At 38.0% G+C, this 18,205-nt stretch overlaps 1 protein-coding gene across 2 annotated transcripts in view; it reads left to right on the forward strand.

Annotated features, from left to right (window-relative positions):
• Positions 1–2,651: 2,651 nt before the first annotated feature.
• The window catches only part of nup210 (nucleoporin 210), a 37,005-nt gene continuing 21,451 nt past the window's right edge, over positions 2,652–18,205 (forward strand). For both annotated transcript variants that reach the window (XM_024293012.2, XM_024293013.2), the window contains exons 1-21: positions 2,652–3,291; positions 4,139–4,278; positions 6,777–6,908; positions 8,339–8,435; positions 8,640–8,790; positions 8,887–9,019; positions 9,183–9,341; positions 9,466–9,534; positions 9,618–9,724; positions 9,870–10,010; positions 10,103–10,240; positions 10,454–10,609; positions 12,372–12,570; positions 13,311–13,456; positions 14,067–14,285; positions 14,364–14,537; positions 15,539–15,731; positions 15,898–16,004; positions 16,099–16,203; positions 17,713–17,814; positions 17,943–18,071. In XM_024293012.2, coding sequence (XP_024148780.1) covers positions 3,137–3,291; positions 4,139–4,278; positions 6,777–6,908; positions 8,339–8,435; positions 8,640–8,790; positions 8,887–9,019; positions 9,183–9,341; positions 9,466–9,534; positions 9,618–9,724; positions 9,870–10,010; positions 10,103–10,240; positions 10,454–10,609; positions 12,372–12,570; positions 13,311–13,456; positions 14,067–14,285; positions 14,364–14,537; positions 15,539–15,731; positions 15,898–16,004; positions 16,099–16,203; positions 17,713–17,814; positions 17,943–18,071 — 2,952 coding nt within the window. In that variant the 5' untranslated portion in view covers positions 2,652–3,136. The remainder of the gene's footprint in view (positions 3,292–4,138; positions 4,279–6,776; positions 6,909–8,338; positions 8,436–8,639; positions 8,791–8,886; positions 9,020–9,182; positions 9,342–9,465; positions 9,535–9,617; positions 9,725–9,869; positions 10,011–10,102; positions 10,241–10,453; positions 10,610–12,371; positions 12,571–13,310; positions 13,457–14,066; positions 14,286–14,363; positions 14,538–15,538; positions 15,732–15,897; positions 16,005–16,098; positions 16,204–17,712; positions 17,815–17,942; positions 18,072–18,205) is intronic.

The raw sequence follows: 18,205 nt of genomic DNA on the forward strand, positions 1-18,205 counted from the left end.
TGCAAACACAGTTTTTTATTTAAAAAAACAGAGTCAAAATGTGTTTGCATTATTTATAAGCTATAAATTGGAGAAATTGAAGAAGCTGTCTCTATAACATTTCATTCCTTAGTTGCACACAGGTAAATGTTTGATTTTTATACAATTTTTACTCTTGTTGGAACTCACAAAAGACAAAAACTAATGTCACAGTAACTCTTATTTGTCCTACCCAGAGCGATGTCACATGTCAGAAACTTTAGATTTGCATATTTTACAAGCTCATACAATAAATGCACTGAGCTTAGATTGGTTAAATCTAAGCCAACAGATGAAAATACTGGCCTGTAGTAAATGTCTAGGTTAATGCTGTCACCCACTGCCCCCACTCCTCTCTACCAAGCCAAGCATGGTAGCCAAGAAGCATTCCTAAAGAAAGGATGTGACTACTGATGCACGCCAGATGAGGAGACGCAGGACCGGATTGCAGAGCAGCTGCAGCCATCTGTGATGCATGAAAACATTTCATGTGCAGCATATGGGTGCCTGCAGCATGCCTGCAGTTCGATGCAGGGACAAGATTTAATATCTTTCGGGCCTGTAGAGGTCGAAACTGAAAAAAAATGAGAAAAAAAAAAATGTGTGAGATATGTTTTATAAAGAATACATCAAATGTTTACTTACAAAAAAAAAGAAGCAGTATGAATATTTCTGGGAAAATAGTCCAGAAAATCAGGAATTTCTATATCTTCAATGCTTTTGTGACAGAGGCACAAATGAATTAGCATGTAGTAAATCTGAGTAACAGAATCCTCAATTAATATGTGAAGTAGTATAGTGGCAGAGTGCGGCATTAAGGTAGCTTATTGCTTTGTTTTCAGATTTCATCAACCATTCCTTATATTAAATGCACAAAGATGAAAATGCATGGTGGCCTGGAGCCAAAAGGTGCAACCTAAATATGCAAGTTAATGATAATCTAACAAAACTATAAATAACCAAGCTGCAGTCACAAACAGGAAATGAACTGAAGAATTGCAACATTTATCTTCAACCTCGCCACATCTTTACAAAGTATTGCTGAGTTTTTATTGCTAACGCACCCTAACTTCAGCCACATATCATGTCTGCACTTCAGTATTTGCAGAAGTGCTGCAAAATTTAAAACCAGCTGAGAAGTTATCTAAGAAAAATGGAAAGAATTAAGAGCACGATCAACTACGTTCTGACTCTAAGTAAAAAAAAAAAATGTCTTAGTAACTCATTTTTATCTCAAGACCAACCGAACTGCCAAAAAAATGATCTGGATCAAATGAAGTGGGAGCCAGTTTAAATCATTTCGGCTGGTTCAGTGCATCTTTAGGCTGAGCTGTGATACCCCGTAATGTTACTGAGCTCATTTTAGACCATAGTGGTAGATGTCACTCATTCTTTTTTTTATTATTACTACAAAATTGAAGATAAGTAGAAAGTCATTTCACACACTGAGGAGCCAGATATAGTTATTAGTGACACCTACTGGTAAAAAGCTGTACATTACCAGTTCTTTATCATGACTGGAGACCAAATGGGTGCATGAGTGGGAATCATTTCTTAACAATGCCAGCCTTGCTAGAGTTTTAAGTTAATAGGGAATTTGAAACTTCTTATAGCTGTGCAATGAACTGCTGAATCTAACCCTTGTTTTTTGCAAGCCCCCAAATCCACAGATTTATCAGCAAGCAAGAAGTCTTAGTTTTGCCAAACCTAACAGGTAATAACAAGAACATGTTCACTGAAACTTTTTAATTTTACCAGCACTAATCCCTGCAGTCCATTGGTTGAAAAATTAAACACACAACGTGACATGATTTTGCACAGAAACTGGCTGTAGTGATGTTTTTTTTTAATTTCAGCAACTACTTGTGCCTTAACTGTTCATTTATTGGTAGATTAGTTCCATTATGTGTGGATTAAGAAATCAAGATTGAGATAAACCAATTCCAGTAGACTGCTTTTTACTTACTAATTTTATACAATCTACCTGCATGGATGAATGAGAATAAAGATATAAATCCAATTTTTTCACATTAGAGTAATTTACATTTGAATTATTTGTTGAGATTTTTTAATAATTAAGAAAAAAAGCCCAACTAGGACAAATGCTGAAAACTAACTATGATTAAAAGCATTATGATGTGGACATGGAAATGCTATTTGTAGTATGTCTATGTTTTTATATCCCTTCTTATTCAATAAATAAATTCAAATTCAATCAAGTCTGAATTATTTTTACCACAATATTACAATGACATGTTTGCTGCTTTAGATTGATGTTATAAAATTTGATAGTATATTGTTCTTGTTGCTTTTTTTGGTCAATATTTCAATAGTAACCATAGTTATGAAATGACTATAAAAAGTGCATTTTCTGTGATAATGATTGATGTGTCCATTTTTGACAACTAAAACTGGTCACTGAATATGTTGAAACTAATTGCTAAAATAAGACAATTTTTTTTCAACCTTTCAATTTTAAAAGTATTCTTTAATTTCAGAGTGTATCCTCAAGAAAGATTTTACGGTTGAGTTGACTTCTAAAGTTGAAGAGTTTCAAATGAAATCAATTTTGAGGCACGCAGTTAATCATCGGTGGAAATGGTGCTACTGTACCTTTAAGAGCAAACTCCAAGCCAGCCTCGTGGTCTGTGACGTCACCACCCTCCCGGCATGCTCACTGGAAGTCCAATTATTGCTAATGGCGGGTATTGTATGAAATATAGGCATTTTTGAGCTATTGCTTACGAACCCGTTGTATTACATCGCTACAGTAGGTTTCTAGTGAATGTTCAGTTTGCATAGTTGTCTTTAAAGAAGTCCCTGGTTGTAAACAAGAACGTTTAGAGGACTTTGCAGTGGTTACCACGAACATGCGGCGACATTGTATGAAGTAGTTGTGAAAGTGCAACTGGACGGACGTGCTTAACTTTAGCGCTAGCCTCGCTGGCGGCTATGTTAGGTTACAGTGAAGATAGCTTTTTAGATGCACGTGCAGCACTGACGCAGCCATACGCAACTGCATGAATTTGGGAAAATAAACCCACAAACTTACACACATATTCATTAGACTTTTAGTTTTGCTATTACTGATAAATCATTTTAACCCCACAAATCGGAAATGAACCTGTTAAGACTTCCAGTTTGTTTTATGCTAGCAGCCGTGGTCTGTGTGGACGGCACTTCTAAGCTAAATATCCCCAAAGTTTTACTCCCGCTCGCGAGAGGTACATTAATCAACTTCACCCTGGAAACCACAGACGGCTGCTACAAATGGTAAGTATTACTGGAAAGGCTCTGCCATGAGGGGTGGGCGGGTGTGTGGACCATCCACTGTCAGTCAGTTCAACAGATGGGCTTAAATATCACCATAAATGAATAAACACAAAGCCATACATGATACCGTTATCATTACCTTATATTAAAGTACCCAATAGCTTAACGGTTAGGCGAATTGTATGATTTACCTACTTATGAGTATGCTAAAGTCATTAGCTTGCTAGCAACAAATAATTTGAAGCTTTCCCCATTTATTTTCAATAAGACAACTTAATATTCAAATACATTAAAAGTGCAAAAATAAGAGAGAAATCTAATCAAAAAGTAAATTAAAAAAAAATTATCTTTATATTTTAAAAACTAAAGATTTAGGTTAATAACTATTCCTACAATCCAACCAGATCGATCAATCTGAGATAAGTTGTTAATCGAATCGATAAAAAAATATTATAAAATGCCTTTTGGGTTATTTTTATTTCTCAAAAGGTCTTTCCTTTTGCCAGGCCACAATAAGATTTTTTTTCTTAATCTGTCTTGTCTGTATAAATTAAGGTTAATAACAAAAAATAAAATAAAATGTAAACTAGAAACCAAGTACCATCACAGTTGGCAGCAAAACATGATCAAATCATTATTATTTTAGGTCAATGAATCATATTATTCAAAACTATTAGTTGTATCAGCAATTGCAAAATATGACATGAATTGAATTGTTACACCCCTAAGAAGAATAACTGTAAGACTAGTAAAATAGTGTGTATGTTACATTGGTGTAATAAACAGTATTGTTATTAAGACAATATGTGTGAACCATAATTATCTCTGTCATCCCTCCATGTTTCAGGTCTTCCACCAGACCTGAAGTGGCCAGCATCCAGGCTGCAGACGAGGACCTCAGCAGAGGGTGCTCCCGCAGAGCCGTAGTTCAAGCGCTCTCCACTCAACCCTCCAGACTCACCAGCATCATTCTGGCCGAAGATGTTGGTAAGCACAATAATTTGATCCAACTTCACAACGCTTACCCAGTTTCTACAGCAGAGAGGATGAAGACGAGAGTTATCTCTGTTTTTCAGGAATCCATTTTTCAAATTAGTGTTAAAAAAATCTTCAGAAATTCCTTTATTAGGTTGTTTGTGATGATAATCTGCATGAATGTGGCCTCGTCTGTCTGTTAACCCTGACAGCTTGCGTGGGAGAACTTGTTAAATGTCCTTCAGGGAGCTCTGTCCTCTTCTGTTTTTCTATTTCTTAAAAAGTAAAATACTTAATTTTAATAATTGTTAAATATTTTCAAAAATAGTAATATAAATCCTTAAAACTACACAATTACTAAAAGCACCCTATTAGATGTTAGGTTTTACAAGGGATACCCCAATTGTGGGGAAAGTGCATCGTTTCATCCACTCTGCATACCAGTACGTTTACATTTAAAAATGTCAAACTCTTACTGTGGAAAATTTAAGGATGTATTATCTATTTTTGTTACATGATCACTAGGCTTAGTATGACCAAACTGAAAGGTTTTTCTTCATTGTTACTTGTCTATTAGCAAATTTAAAAAAGTTGGTGTTTTTATAATACACAAATCACGTATCGATCTGAAACAAAACCGAGACCAAAAAGAAATTAGAGTTTGAACAGAATTGTGAAAAAGGAGTATTATTGCATTTCTAGTTTTTACTAAGAGGAGCACTTATTTGTAGGTAGAATGTGCTACTTATTGTGACTTAATATGCTTTTATGAAATACTCGACAAAAGTTTTTTTGGGCTGGTTTGTTACTAAAGTGTATAACTATTTGCCCTCACCAAATGATCATTTGATCAGCTCCTTCTTGGTGTCTCATAAGTCTTTGGTAGTAGGGCTGAGCAATATAGCCTGAAAGTAAAATCTCAGATTTTTTTCACACCATATTTTATTTTTTAATCCTTTTTTTTTCTTCGACACTTTACTTTCTTAAATAAAAAATACAAATGAAAGAATATACTTAAAGATCCACTCCAATGAAAAGTGTGTTTTTGGTGTTTTAACATTTTTCTCATACTGGATCATCAGTATTTACAATATCTTTATAATTTTCTTTATAATATTTATAATTGCTTTATTCAAATTCTGTTGGATCAGATGAAAACGAGATGTTTGAAAAAGCTCAGGTTAATGACGCAGCTACTTGCATGAGTGGGCCGATTCTGAAACATCCACGTACAGACAAATAGATCCATTAACTTCTTCATTTTCCTCGTCTGAGCTTCCATCTGGCTCAAAGCTGTATGACCGGATAGCTCTGATATTGCTCACCCTTTTTTAGCTACACTAAAGTTAGCTTGGACTTGTGAGGTGCTATTTAGCTAGCGGGAGAGAGTTTAAACAAAGGGGTGATGGGAAAAAAAACGAAGCTAACTTCAGCACCAACAAGTTCTGCCAACAACCCAAAGAAGCATTTCTGATGAACTCCTGCAGAAAATATGTCTTAAAAAAGCGACACAAGGTTTTTGATTTTGGATAAAAAACTGCTTAATCATGAGTAAAAGACCACTGGGAGCAATTTTACATTAGAAAAAATATATAGTTGGAGTGGGACTTCAACAAAATCTCTTTTATTTAATATTTCCTTTGGGACGAGATGCCACTAACTTGAGCATCTCGAAGAGCAGCACTTCTCCCATTCCTCTGTTCCAGGGGTTAAAACGCCTTTGGCAGCAATAGCTTTCAAACAGGTTGAGCAGTGAGTGGTTTGTTTCTCTGAGTCAGAAGTCGCAAAACCAAAGCAGTTTAATAAAATTAAAGAAACTGTTTGGTAGTTATCATTTTAATATCTGCGGGTCACGAGTGGTGTGCGGAAGACGGAACAACGGAAGCCCAGGGGAGCAGAATGCTGGAGAAAAAACCTTGAAATAAATCTTCTTAAACATCATATTCAAATTTATTGATAAAATCGATTTATAGCCAAGCCTTATTTTTTTAAACATATTTTGAGCTCTTCTGTTTATAATGTTTGAGATAACATAAGAAAAAAGAAACAAGAATTACCTCATGGATACTAATATACATGTAGATCTCATTTTTAATGTCAGTTTTTTTGGTCTTCATCTTTTTTTTCTATTTTAAGATGCAAAGACGTCTGTTTCCTGTAGTACTTTGTTTGCATGATTGATGATTTGCTTGTGTTTTGAGAACAATAAATCAGCCACACTGAGTCTTTCACCAATATTAGTTTAACCTCCAATCAAAGCATGCACAACCATAAACTCCAATCACACACTTTGAATTTGGCCTAATTCACTTTTCCCATTGTTAATCTGTCACTCTTTCCAAAGCGTATTTGTCTGTTGAAGATGTGAAGATGACCACACCGTTTAAATTGACTGATAACTTCAGGGCAATCTGCCAGCAGCCAGTTAGGAGTTATCACACTCCTATGGTCATTTGCATGTTCCCCTGCTTACCTGCGTCCCCTTTTTCTCCTCCTGCTCTCTATTACAGTCACAGGTCAGGTGCTGCGCTGCGACGCTATAGTCGATGTCATTAATGAAATCCAGATCGTGTCCACAACCAGAGAGCTGCATCTGGAAGATTCACCGCTGGAACTCAAAATTCATGCACTGGATTCTGAAGGTGAGATCCCTGCAAAGGGATTTTACTTTCCACCTTAAGTGGAAAGCTAATGGTGTTATTACCAAGTAAATGACCTTTTCTGATCAGGAGTAATTTACAAAACGGATGTAATCGCTCAGTTTCCAGCTGTGCAGTGTCTGCATTGTTTATCAATCGGTCTAGAAACTTGGGAGAAATGAATGGGCCGGCTCCAGGCGCCTTTCTTAAGGCTGCCACTGTGAGGTGGCTGTTTGTTCTGTGTGACTAGTTCCATTTGGGACAAACACACTTAGTTTAATGAGCTGAAACTACAGCCTGATTCTTTTTGATGATAGCTCCAGGCTCTGGTGTTTTGTTGTGTTTTGTTTGCTCTGGTGTAGGAGTACATTTCAGATTCCTCAGATGGAGTAAAATGTCTGGACTGCATGCATTAATGGATTTTTTTTCTTGGTTTCTCTTGCCAGAAGCTTTCAGATGACAATAATCTGTATTTAGGATACACTCAGCTGTAACGCCTTCCCCTGCTGCTTCATAGATTAAGAACCTATGTAAATATTCTGTGTTGTACATTAGGGACAAATTTCACTTTCATCATTTGGACTTTAAGTTATGCAGTCTCCAACTTAGTTTTGCTTAAAGGGACAATTTTTCAAAAAGAAAATGAATGTTATGTTTATTTTCTTAAGAATATACACTATTCTACAGTCTGTCAGTATTTAGAGCTGCTTTATAGAACATGGAATAGAACTTCAAGACATGTTTTAAGACCTTCTGGTGTTTTTCTCATATTTATTCAATTCGTGTTGGATCAGATGAAAACCCATGGTTTGAAAAACTACAGTTTTGTGATGCAGCTACAGCAATGGTTGCGCCAAAGTCTCCTTGCTCTGCTACAATTCTGATGCATCCACTTGCAGACAAATAGATCCATAAATGTCTTTGATTTCCTCGTCTGAGCTGGAATCTGGCTCAGAACTGTACGGCTGGATAGTTCTGATTTTTTTCTGTGATGGTAATGTTAGCTTGAGCTTAAGAGGTACTACAACCTAGGATGTTTTGGGTGTGTCTTTAAAGGCCCTCTCCTATGACAATCCTGGTTTTAACATGAACTTATGACATTTTCCTGATGATGGAGGACATATATTGAGAAAATTAAGCTGAAAATGTAAATTCTGGATATTTCTTTATTTAAATCCTTTTGAAACAGGAGCAGACAAACAAACGTTTGAAAAAGAGGGAGGGGAAGGGGGGGTGTGCCAATAGCCTCACCTACAACTCAGGAATTTCTAAAGAACTTTGTCCTAGGAAACGACTCAGGTTTATTGATTTTGGCCAAAAAACTACTTAATCATAACTGAACAACCACTGGGAATTCTTTTAGAAAAAGGATCTCTTTTTTTAGTCATTGATCTCTATTTTTAAGTATTGACACATTTTTTTCTATTTTGCAGGAAACACATTCAGCACCCTTGCAGGGCTTGTGTTTGACTGGTCTTTGGTGAAGGATATAGATGTGAATGGATTCCCTGACTCTTACAATTCATTACGGTGAGCTTCGCCCTGTTAATTCTCCTGTCAAACAGTCTTTAAAGGCTGCCAAGACTTTCTAGAATAATCTATGTGGTTGAAGCTATTACATGTATTTTACCTGGGATTTATTCTGAGGTGAAATATTCTTGAAAGAAGATACCTGAGACAAGACTTCACTAATCTCCACTGAGTCTGCTATCCGTGCCTCTTTTTCCTCTAAAGGGTACTTAAGTTCTCTGAGTCTACGTACACTCCTCCTGCATACATATCTGAAATGGAGCGTGTGGGGAAACAAGGCGATATCATTCTGGTGTCAGGGCTGAAAACGGGGCATGCTAAGCTGAAAGCTAAAATACAGGAATCCCTGTATAAGGTAAGCTGCTCAGCACAATACAGTTGTGCGTTTTAGTGCATTTTAATTCTGGTCATTGACAGCATGCTTTGTGTATTTGTGGCACCTTTACCACAGGATGTGGGCGCTGCAGAAGTGAGACTGCTGATCTTGGAGAACATCCTGCTAAGCCCTGCGCATGACATCTACTTACTGGCAGGAACTTCCATCCGTTACAGAGTTCTGAAGATAAGACAGGGCACGATCACAGGTCTGATGATTGTGGAGTTCATAATTTATCCGTTTCCTTGAAAACACTGGAGTAGAAGTTGAGTCATAGAAGTGAAAAAATGACATTTGTTGTCTTTTGTTTGAGCTTAAAAGCATCTTTTATGCTTAATAATTGATACGTTTTTTTTGTTTTTTTTGTTCAGAGCTCTCTATGCCGTGCGATCAGTACGAGCTGCACCTTCAGAACAGCGTGGCTGCGCCTGCTGGAAGTCAGGATGCTCCCGTGGCCAGCCTGGATCAAAGCACATCCACAGTGACGGGACTTCAGTTGGGACACATTAATGTGGTGCTGGATCACAAGAGTATCCTTCTGTCAAAGCACAACACTTCTGCATGCTTTGTTCTTTACCGTGGTACAGATAGTTGTTGAATAAATCAAACAAAGTTTAGAGTTACTCTTGATTTTCCTTAGTGGCGTGTCTGTAGGCCTTCGAATGCAGGGAGTGTCTCGTCTACCTAACAGCACCCTGTATGTTGTTGAACCAGGCTACCTAGGTATGTCTTCCTCTTTCAGGGAAACTGTGTCAGTGTTTTCAAGGTCTATCTGACTTTGTTTTTTTCCTCTTTCATTTGTATAGGCTTTAAAATTCATCCAGGAGATAGTTGGGTTCTTGAAACAGGCAGAGAATATGATATTCTTATTGAAGTGTTTGATAAATCTGGCAACAAAATCTATCTCTCTGATGTAAGTACACGCCGGTGAACCAATGTGATTTGAATAATTTATTGTTTTTGTGGACACATCTTGTGTGAAAAATCAACATTTTTGTGCAGACATAAAAATTGGACAATAGATTTTAGCTGTTTGATTCCTTTTTTTTTGTTTCCAGAATGTGCGCATCAGCACCGTTTTTGCCGTGGAGTATTTTGAAGTCTTGCATTCCAGTAAAAATGGATCGTACCATTACGTCAGAGCCCTCAAAGACGGCCTAACTCTCATTGACGCTACCCTAAGATCCGTGGAGGATGACGTGAGTTGATCTGCAGCTCTCGTTGTCATCAGCTTGGAGTTCTCGCTGAGCATCACTGCCGGCGTAAATAAAGGTCTTGTGCTGTCTTGCAGAGAGGACGGGTCCATGATCTCACCAACCCCGTTCACAACGAACAAGACGTGGAAATCTATAATCCTATCGTTCTTAGTCCCAGCATTCTCACTTTTCCCTGGCAGCCCAAAGTTGGAGCTTATCAGTACACAATAATGGTTTGTTTTCCTTTTTTAAGCTCCTTTCTTTAATGACGTTGAATCTATAAAGCAGAAATGATGAACTTGTGTATTAATCATACTTTGACAGTTATTTCTGTTCATAAAAAGCCTTATTTTTCATTTTTTCTTAGTGCGCAAACTAAATGTGAGATGAAGTATAGAAAGTGTCATTTGTTTGCTCATAATGACTCTTCATTGGGCTCATGGCAGGCGACAGGTGGGAGTGGAAATTTCAGCTGGACCTCATCCAATACAGCTGTCGCCACAATGACTGTGAAAGGAGTGATGACTACAGCCAGTGACAAAGGTGTCAGTGTGGTTTATGCTCATGATCTGCGGAACCCGCTGCACTTTGGACAAATGAAGGTAAAGAGGGGCCGTGTCAGAGCACTGCTTCTACTCCTGTTTAAGCTGTTTTAAAGTCCCCCTCTGATGAAAATCACGTTTTATTTTTGTTTTTAATATGCATGTGTGACATTTTTATTGTGAAAGAGAACAAATGTAATAAGAAATCATTTCATTTTTACATTTAGGCAGAATCAGACTTTTGGGGGAAGTTTGGTCCACGATACAGCTGGACATTTTTATGTAGCAGCGGTGAAGGTTTACGCTAGCGAGACTCAGAGCTATCATAATCAGACAGGGGGGAATTCAGGGGCGGGGCTACTCACCTTAACACCAAAAGCCACGCCCCCTCAGAGGAGATTTTGGAAACGGAAGCTTCAGATCAACATGAGAAATGGCTTTTTAAGGAATTTATGTTGTGGAATTTTGGTTAAAAGCATCATAATCATAATAAAAACACTACTGGCATTTTTTTTATTATAAAAAAAAATTGCCATAGGGGGACTAAATTAACTAGAAAGTTGCATTACCTGCGATAATTCTAGTGTGAATGCTTTTTGCTAAATGGGGTTACTGAAGATGCTGAAGAATTTTACTGCATTTGCTGAAGGGATTTTTTTGAAAATGCTAAAGTGTGATCGAGTTTTTTACATGCCAAAAATGTACGGAAAGAATCAGGAGAATCACTATAGTGTTTGTGCTGTAAAGCTTTCACACAAATAGTCCAACAAAATAAACTGAATAGGTTCATCAACAATACTATTACTAATAATTATGTACTTTTATTTGATTAATTTATTTATTTTGTCTAAGAAATATTCCAAATATATCCAGATTTTGGCCTTTTTTGTTTGTTTGTAATCCTGAAATGGCAACAGTAACTCTTGAGACCTTGAGGCTGTCAGCTCTGGTGTTGCGTCTGACAGAATGGCCTGCAGATGGACAGCGAAGGTCACAACATTGAAACAAGGCAGAACATGAGCAACGCAGTCCATCAGCTATGTGTGCTCCTTGTTCAGCTGGCCTTGAGGGGAACCTGTGGTTAAATTTTAAAGGAAAAGATCACTTCTGTAGACTCTGCTATCATAACCTTCCATTTGGGGCTTTTGCGTTCAAAAGAAACCTGAATCTACACAACAGTCTCGGTGTAAATAAGGTGAAGTTTTAGTGTTGCATTGATTAGCAAAATTGCCCATATATAAGTCTGACTTTAAGTGCCCAAACTGCAAGAATTTGTCACCTTAAAAATGTCATCTGTGTCAGAAGAATGATCATATCTTCCAACCGTTTGCCATCTGTTGAGTCTTCTATTATTAAACAAAGGTAAAGCAGCTCAGCCATACATGAGGCATTTTTATTCCATTACATTTTTATTTCCTGCTCTGCTTCTTTGCCCTCTCTGTGCATGTCAGCATGACAGTGTTAGCAGGAGACGGCCTCTCGCTCAGCCCAGCACTGAAGCACTTCACACTGCACAGCAGCATGTTAGCCTGGGGGATTTTTTTAAGGAATCTGCTTGTAGGACAAACATCTGTCGCTATGGGATCAAAAACATTGTAAAGCATTTCTGTGAAGACTTTCACTTATTTAGGATGGTTCTATAGCACAAAAAGGTGTTTAAAAGGGTCCTCTGACCTTTGTTTTTTTTAAACTGAAGACATTTCACCTTCAAATGAATAAGTATGTCATAAAAAAATATGTAATAAAAAAAATGTTAAAAACTAGCAAGTTATACACACGTATCTCCGTTTTCACCCCCTCTCCCATCTGTTTCTGCTTCTAGGTGTACGTTGTGGAGCCTGTTGCCATGGACTTCGCTCCTTGCACAGTAGAGGCCAGGTTGGGCCAAGTTCTGGATCTGCCCCTCAGGATCTTTGGACTGCTGGAGGAGTTTGAGAACGAGCGAGTGATGCTGAGTGACTGCTCCCACTTTGAACTGCTGGTTGCAGAGGAGACGCGGGACATCTTTGAACTGCTGGACGGTAAAACCCCAAAGCAAGCATATGCAGAATATTTATGTGAATATGTGTGGGAAATGGAGAAATATGGTGTAAATCTGTATAAAAGAGTAACTATTTACCATATTAGCCTAAAAAAGATTTTTGCTGGGAGATATGTTTTAGCATTTGGTGCCCTGAAAAAAACACAGTAATTTCTTATTCAGTAAAGTATGAAATAAAACGAGTAAAAAGTTTTTGTTCCAAATGTAACTGACCATTTACTTTTTATTTATTTTAAATGTACTCATCAAATATGAATTGGGATACCAGACTGTTGAATGTACATATTTTTATATATCAGAAGAAAAGAAAATACTAAAATACTAATCTTTATAGTTTCTTAATAATACAGTAGAAACCCTTTTATCTGTACGTGTGTAAAGGGAGAGTTGAGGTAAAGGAAAGAAAAAACAAGTTTTATAAAATATTGTCAGAGTTCTTCCATTAAAGCAAAATAATTCTTTGTGGGTTTTAGATCTAATAATCTAATTTATCAGAATATATCTTTTTGCAGGATGTTGTGGATTTCATATTGGATTTTCCAATTATCAGTTAGAAAGTGCAGTGAGAAAATTAATGGGACCTGTCGACACCCCATTGAGTTAAAGATTAAAGGATACATGAGAGTTCCTCACAACTCGAGATGCTTTTTTTTGTTGTTGCATAATGTGAGGTTTGATTAATCCTCATTGTTTGGCATTGACCATTCTGGCCGTCTCCAGGGAGGCTGGCTCCAGGCCAGGACCACTGCAGCGGAGTGAGAGCCAAGGCCCTGACTCCTGGGTACACCGTGCTCACCGTCAGCTACACTCACGGCAACATTCACCTCAGTGCCAAGATCACCATAGCGGCATATCTTCCTCTCAAAGTGAGGCTCTTATTCTGTCAGGAATCAACGTCTTTCTCTCTTTTTAGAACTTAATTTTTATGTTTTTGCAATGTGTCAGAGGTAACTCACCTTCTTTTACTATGTGAGTTTTATTGGAAACACAGTCTATTGTTAACTGTGGAGGAAAAGTCTGTTCGGTGCAGTGATTTGTGTTTGAAAAAGGCTCCCAAATAACAAGTATTATAATGAAGTGGCTAAATTTTCCACTCTGAAACATATCAACACGACGCCATAACACACTAGCTTCAGTTTTTTACTCTTTACTCTCAGATTATTTGACCAATAGTGTGTTGCTTGAAAACACACTTTATGCATTTTTTATTATGGGATTTGATGGTATTCTTCAGAATGTTTCAGATGTCTCTTTGCTTGTTTTGCCCTGGCAGCCAAAGGTTGACCCAGTTTTGTCTCTTTGATGTGTAGAGCCTTGTAGTGCAGCTTAACACTTCCTCAGCTGTGCTGTGTTTGAAAGTAAAGCAAAAATAAGGATACACTTGAATATGCTGGAAATCTTTCTTTACATTTTATATTTGTTTTAATCAAACTGGATATTTTTTTGAACTTTGATGTAAATGTTGTTTTTCATCAGGCGGTGGATCCAGTTTCTGTGGCAGTGGTCACGTTGGGATCATCTAAGGACATGCTGTTTGAGGACGGACCGCAGCCTTGGGTTTTAGAGCCCTCAAAATTCTTCTGCAACTTAAGAGCTGAGGATGAAACCAGCCTGAGTCTTGCTCTCATCAGTCCATCGTCTCACAGCTTTAATCAGCACTTGGTTAGAGCGACCTGCAAGGCCCTGGGAGAGCAGGTTTGTGTGCTAATATGCTTTTAAAGTATGAATAACTGTTTGTGTTCTCTACTCAGATTGTTTCATCGTTTTCTTCAGGTGCTGGAGGTGACTGTGGGAAACAAGGCCAGTGTGACGAATCCCTTTCCTGCTGTTGAGCACGCGGTGGTTAAGTTTGTTTGCGCCCCTCCATCACGCCTCACGCTGCTGCCAGTTTACAGGAGTCCACAGGTGGACCTGAGCTGCCCACTCCTGCAGCAGAATAAGCAAGTGGTACGTATGCATTCTTCTCAAGGCTTTCACACAGGTTGGCTTTGCAGCACTTTGCTGTGAAAATGAACAGAAAAACAGCTGATTCTAACAATAAAACTACTTCTAAAGGGGATATTTCAAGAAATAATTAGTTTTTATTAGTTTGCCTTTGATAGAATAATATGCTGCCATATTCACTTTTTATTGCATTTTTATTCTTTTTCTAGATCAATTCACATTTATAGTTTTTGTTCTTGCATTTGCTTTTTGTCAAAGCTTATAAATTTGATCCTGTAAAGTGTGTTATAATAATACACTTCTACAGTGTATTATAAATTGAAGATAAAAAAGAGATAAAACTGAACAAAAACCTGCTTTGGTGTCTGAGTTTGAAATAATAAATTCTGTTTTGTTCACATTTTTCCTGAATAATCTGTTTATTTTGGTTCAGTGAAATTTAAGTGAATGTAAACCTTTTATTTAAATCCAGCGATGACTGTTAAAACAGAAGTTTGTATGCTTCTTCACTTTTTTTTAATCAATTTTCCTGGTAAAGTGCAGCCGCTCAACCACGTTTATTGCAATTATAGTTGTTTTTTAAATCAAAAGCAATTTCAGAATTAAAAGAAAAGGTGCAAGTTCAGAAAAGATTTATTTTATACATAGTTTGTTGTAGAAAAAAATACAATTTCTAAAAGATGTATTTCTGTCCTGTCCATAAAAGTGGGCATTGAGTATAAAGGTTTAGTGCTTATGTAGAACTAGTACATGTGGCTCCTTAGGCAAGACCCTTCACCTTACTGTCTAACTATGTAGCCACAGGGGTCCCGGGTCTGGGTCTTCCTGGGCATGTCCCCAGCCCGGATCAAATACAAGGAAGTGTCAGGATGGGCATCTGGCGTAAAACTCTCTACCAAACCAAATGTGAAGATCAGTGAAAGCTGAGTTGCTGTTGTGACCCCTGATGTCCTGAAAGATGAAATTGAAACACAAATTTTGAAATCAGTCACTTATTTTTGCAGGTGCCGGTTTCAAACTATCGTAACCCCATTCTGAACTTGGCGGCCTTTGATCGGCAAGGCAGAAAGTTCGACAACTTCAGCTCACTGAGTCTTCTGTGGGAATCCACGAAGACCTCACTGGCCAGCATTGAACCCACGATGCCCATGGAGTTTCAGCTGCTGGAGGAGGGCCAAAAGCAGATGAAGCTTCACGGTAAAAACCTGTTTACCTTTTACTTGATTTTGTTAGATATAAAGTTGTGAAATATCTAAGTTTAAATATAAAAACAACAAAACTGAGAACGATATATTATTTTTTCAAGTTTAAGGAGGTATTGATGGAAGCTCACTGGTATTTCGCCTCTTCTTCTTTGTGTCAGGACGTCAGACAGTTCTTGTACATCACCAAACGGGTCATGCTGCCATTACCGTGACAGCGCTTGGATACCAAGTTTCACATCTGACTGCAGCTAAAGTCCCCACTCCTGTAAGTGTCTAGGTTTATCAGGTTTCCAGGGTAACCTTCCTCGCTCGTTTGTCTCTGTTGATGTTTGACATGCTGGACTTCCTGTTTCTGACAGTATGAGCCCTTAGTACCTGTCTCAGCCATGCTGGAGCTGCTGCTGGTGGAAGATGTAAAAGTTTCTCCTGACTCAGTGACCATATACAACCATCCAAACGTGCATGTAAGAGACTCTCATATCTTTTGTCATTGTCATCCCTTACTTTTCATTGTTTGGCACTTACTGTTTTATGTGTTACTGCAAAACTAGACTGTTATTCGTCTTGCTTTTTTGGGGGGGAGGAATTAATTACTTAATTCAAATGGTATTAATCAATGGATAAAACACAATGAAAAGGTATTTTCTTAAAATAAGAGAAACTATCCACTGAAAAACAACTGTTCTATCACACATTAGACGCAACAAAAAGGATGTGTGTCCTTCATCATGAGAAATATGCCACTAGAACATGTTAAAAACACAATTTTTAGCAGAGTAAATATAATAAATAGATTAAAAGTGTCTCTGAAAATTCTAAAAAACAAAAAAAGTAAACATATATAAATATATTTATTAGTTATTACTAGAGCTGTCAGGCGATTAAAATTTTTAATCGCGATTAATCGCATTTTGTCCCGAGTTAACTCGCGATTAATCGCAAATTAAGTTGTGGCCATTTTTTTTAGGAAAAAAATGTGTGCTACGTGGAATTTAGTAGTTCTACATTAATTATGAAAACAAGAATGGTAAAATTTATAGTTTTCATCAGAAATACTTTATTTTGTAACATTGTATTGAGATAAACTTTCTTAACAATAAAAGGCTGTAACATAAAATGCCTAACAAAAGCCCAAGTGCAAGTGAAGGGCATTTTAAATTCAAAACTTCAATCAACGTTCAGTAAAATAAAATAAAAAACATCAAAAATAAAATTTCCATAACACTTTCATGTTCATTTTTTGTCAGGACCAAATCTTTTCCTCCTCTGCTGAACTACAGTAATAAATGAAATAGAGATTTATCATTTCCAATTAACTTTTTTTTTTTAAAACATTAAAGACTGAGAAAAGCGGGATACACTGTGGATAGTTTGACAGTCTGTTACTGCCGCCGCGTTCTCTGACTGCAGCTCGATGCAGCGACGTGTCCAGCGGAGCTCACGCCATGAATATGCCGGCAGACAGACCGCTATGCTGGGGCTGGATCACGCTTAAACCTCCAGAACATTTAAAACGTCCCCCGGTGCGCTTGCTGTTCGGAACGTCGGGGGGCCGCAGCTCTCGGGACGCGGCGCCGGACGCGAGCCAGTACCACTAGACGTGGTACTGGACGCGAACCGGACCCGGGTTAGGGTGCAGGAGCTCTCCAGGTCCTAGCGCCGGCCGGTTTTAGCTCGCAGCTCGGTGGTTGGAGACCCGCCCGTGATCTAGTGAGAGCAGCCGGTGAGTTAATGGGCGGGACGCCAGCGCGGGGTGTGGAAAGCCACGTATGAGAAAATCCGCGATTAATGCGTCAAAAAAATTGTCGGCGTCAAGCACATCTGACAGCCCTAGTTATTACCATTATTATGACACAGATTTATCCTTTAACTGCATATAGTTGAAATGTCTACACATCCTTCTCAGGGTTTGGTAAAGAGATGTATTTGTTAACTTTGCCACAAAACACTAAACACAGTATTTTGTTTTATAGGCCAATCTGGCCCTGCAAGAAGGTTCGGGGCACTTTTATCTCAATACCAGCGCCAGAGGGATTGCAAATGTCAAATTCCAGAAGGCTCAAGGCACAGCTCAGGTGAGAAACACCTCTGACACTGTGAATAATTATTCAACCCTTTACTCTCACATGTTTCTCTGTGAGACTGTTACACCAACAACCTTAAGAGTTTATGTGTGAAATAAACACTTCTATCGTTGTTCCAGGTTTCTCCGGTTCATCCTGGCACTGTGAATGTCATGGTGCATGACTTGTGCTTGGCTTTTCCAGCACCTGCCAAAGCCACGGTTCATGTTTCTGATATCTTGGAGGTTTATGTGAGAGTGGTAGACAAGGTCTGTTTACACAAATCTTCATTTTTTCTTAGGGTCATGGCTCTGCTTGCGTAGATAATCTATCAGTGTTGCACATGCCTGAAATAACCCTGTAACAGCCTAATTTCTGCATAAGTCTGTCATTTTTGTGATTT

The sequence above is a fragment of the Oryzias melastigma genome, linkage group LG7 (genome assembly GCF_002922805.2).
Source record: "Oryzias melastigma strain HK-1 linkage group LG7, ASM292280v2, whole genome shotgun sequence".
Classification (NCBI taxonomy): Eukaryota; Metazoa; Chordata; class Actinopteri; order Beloniformes; family Adrianichthyidae; genus Oryzias; species Oryzias melastigma.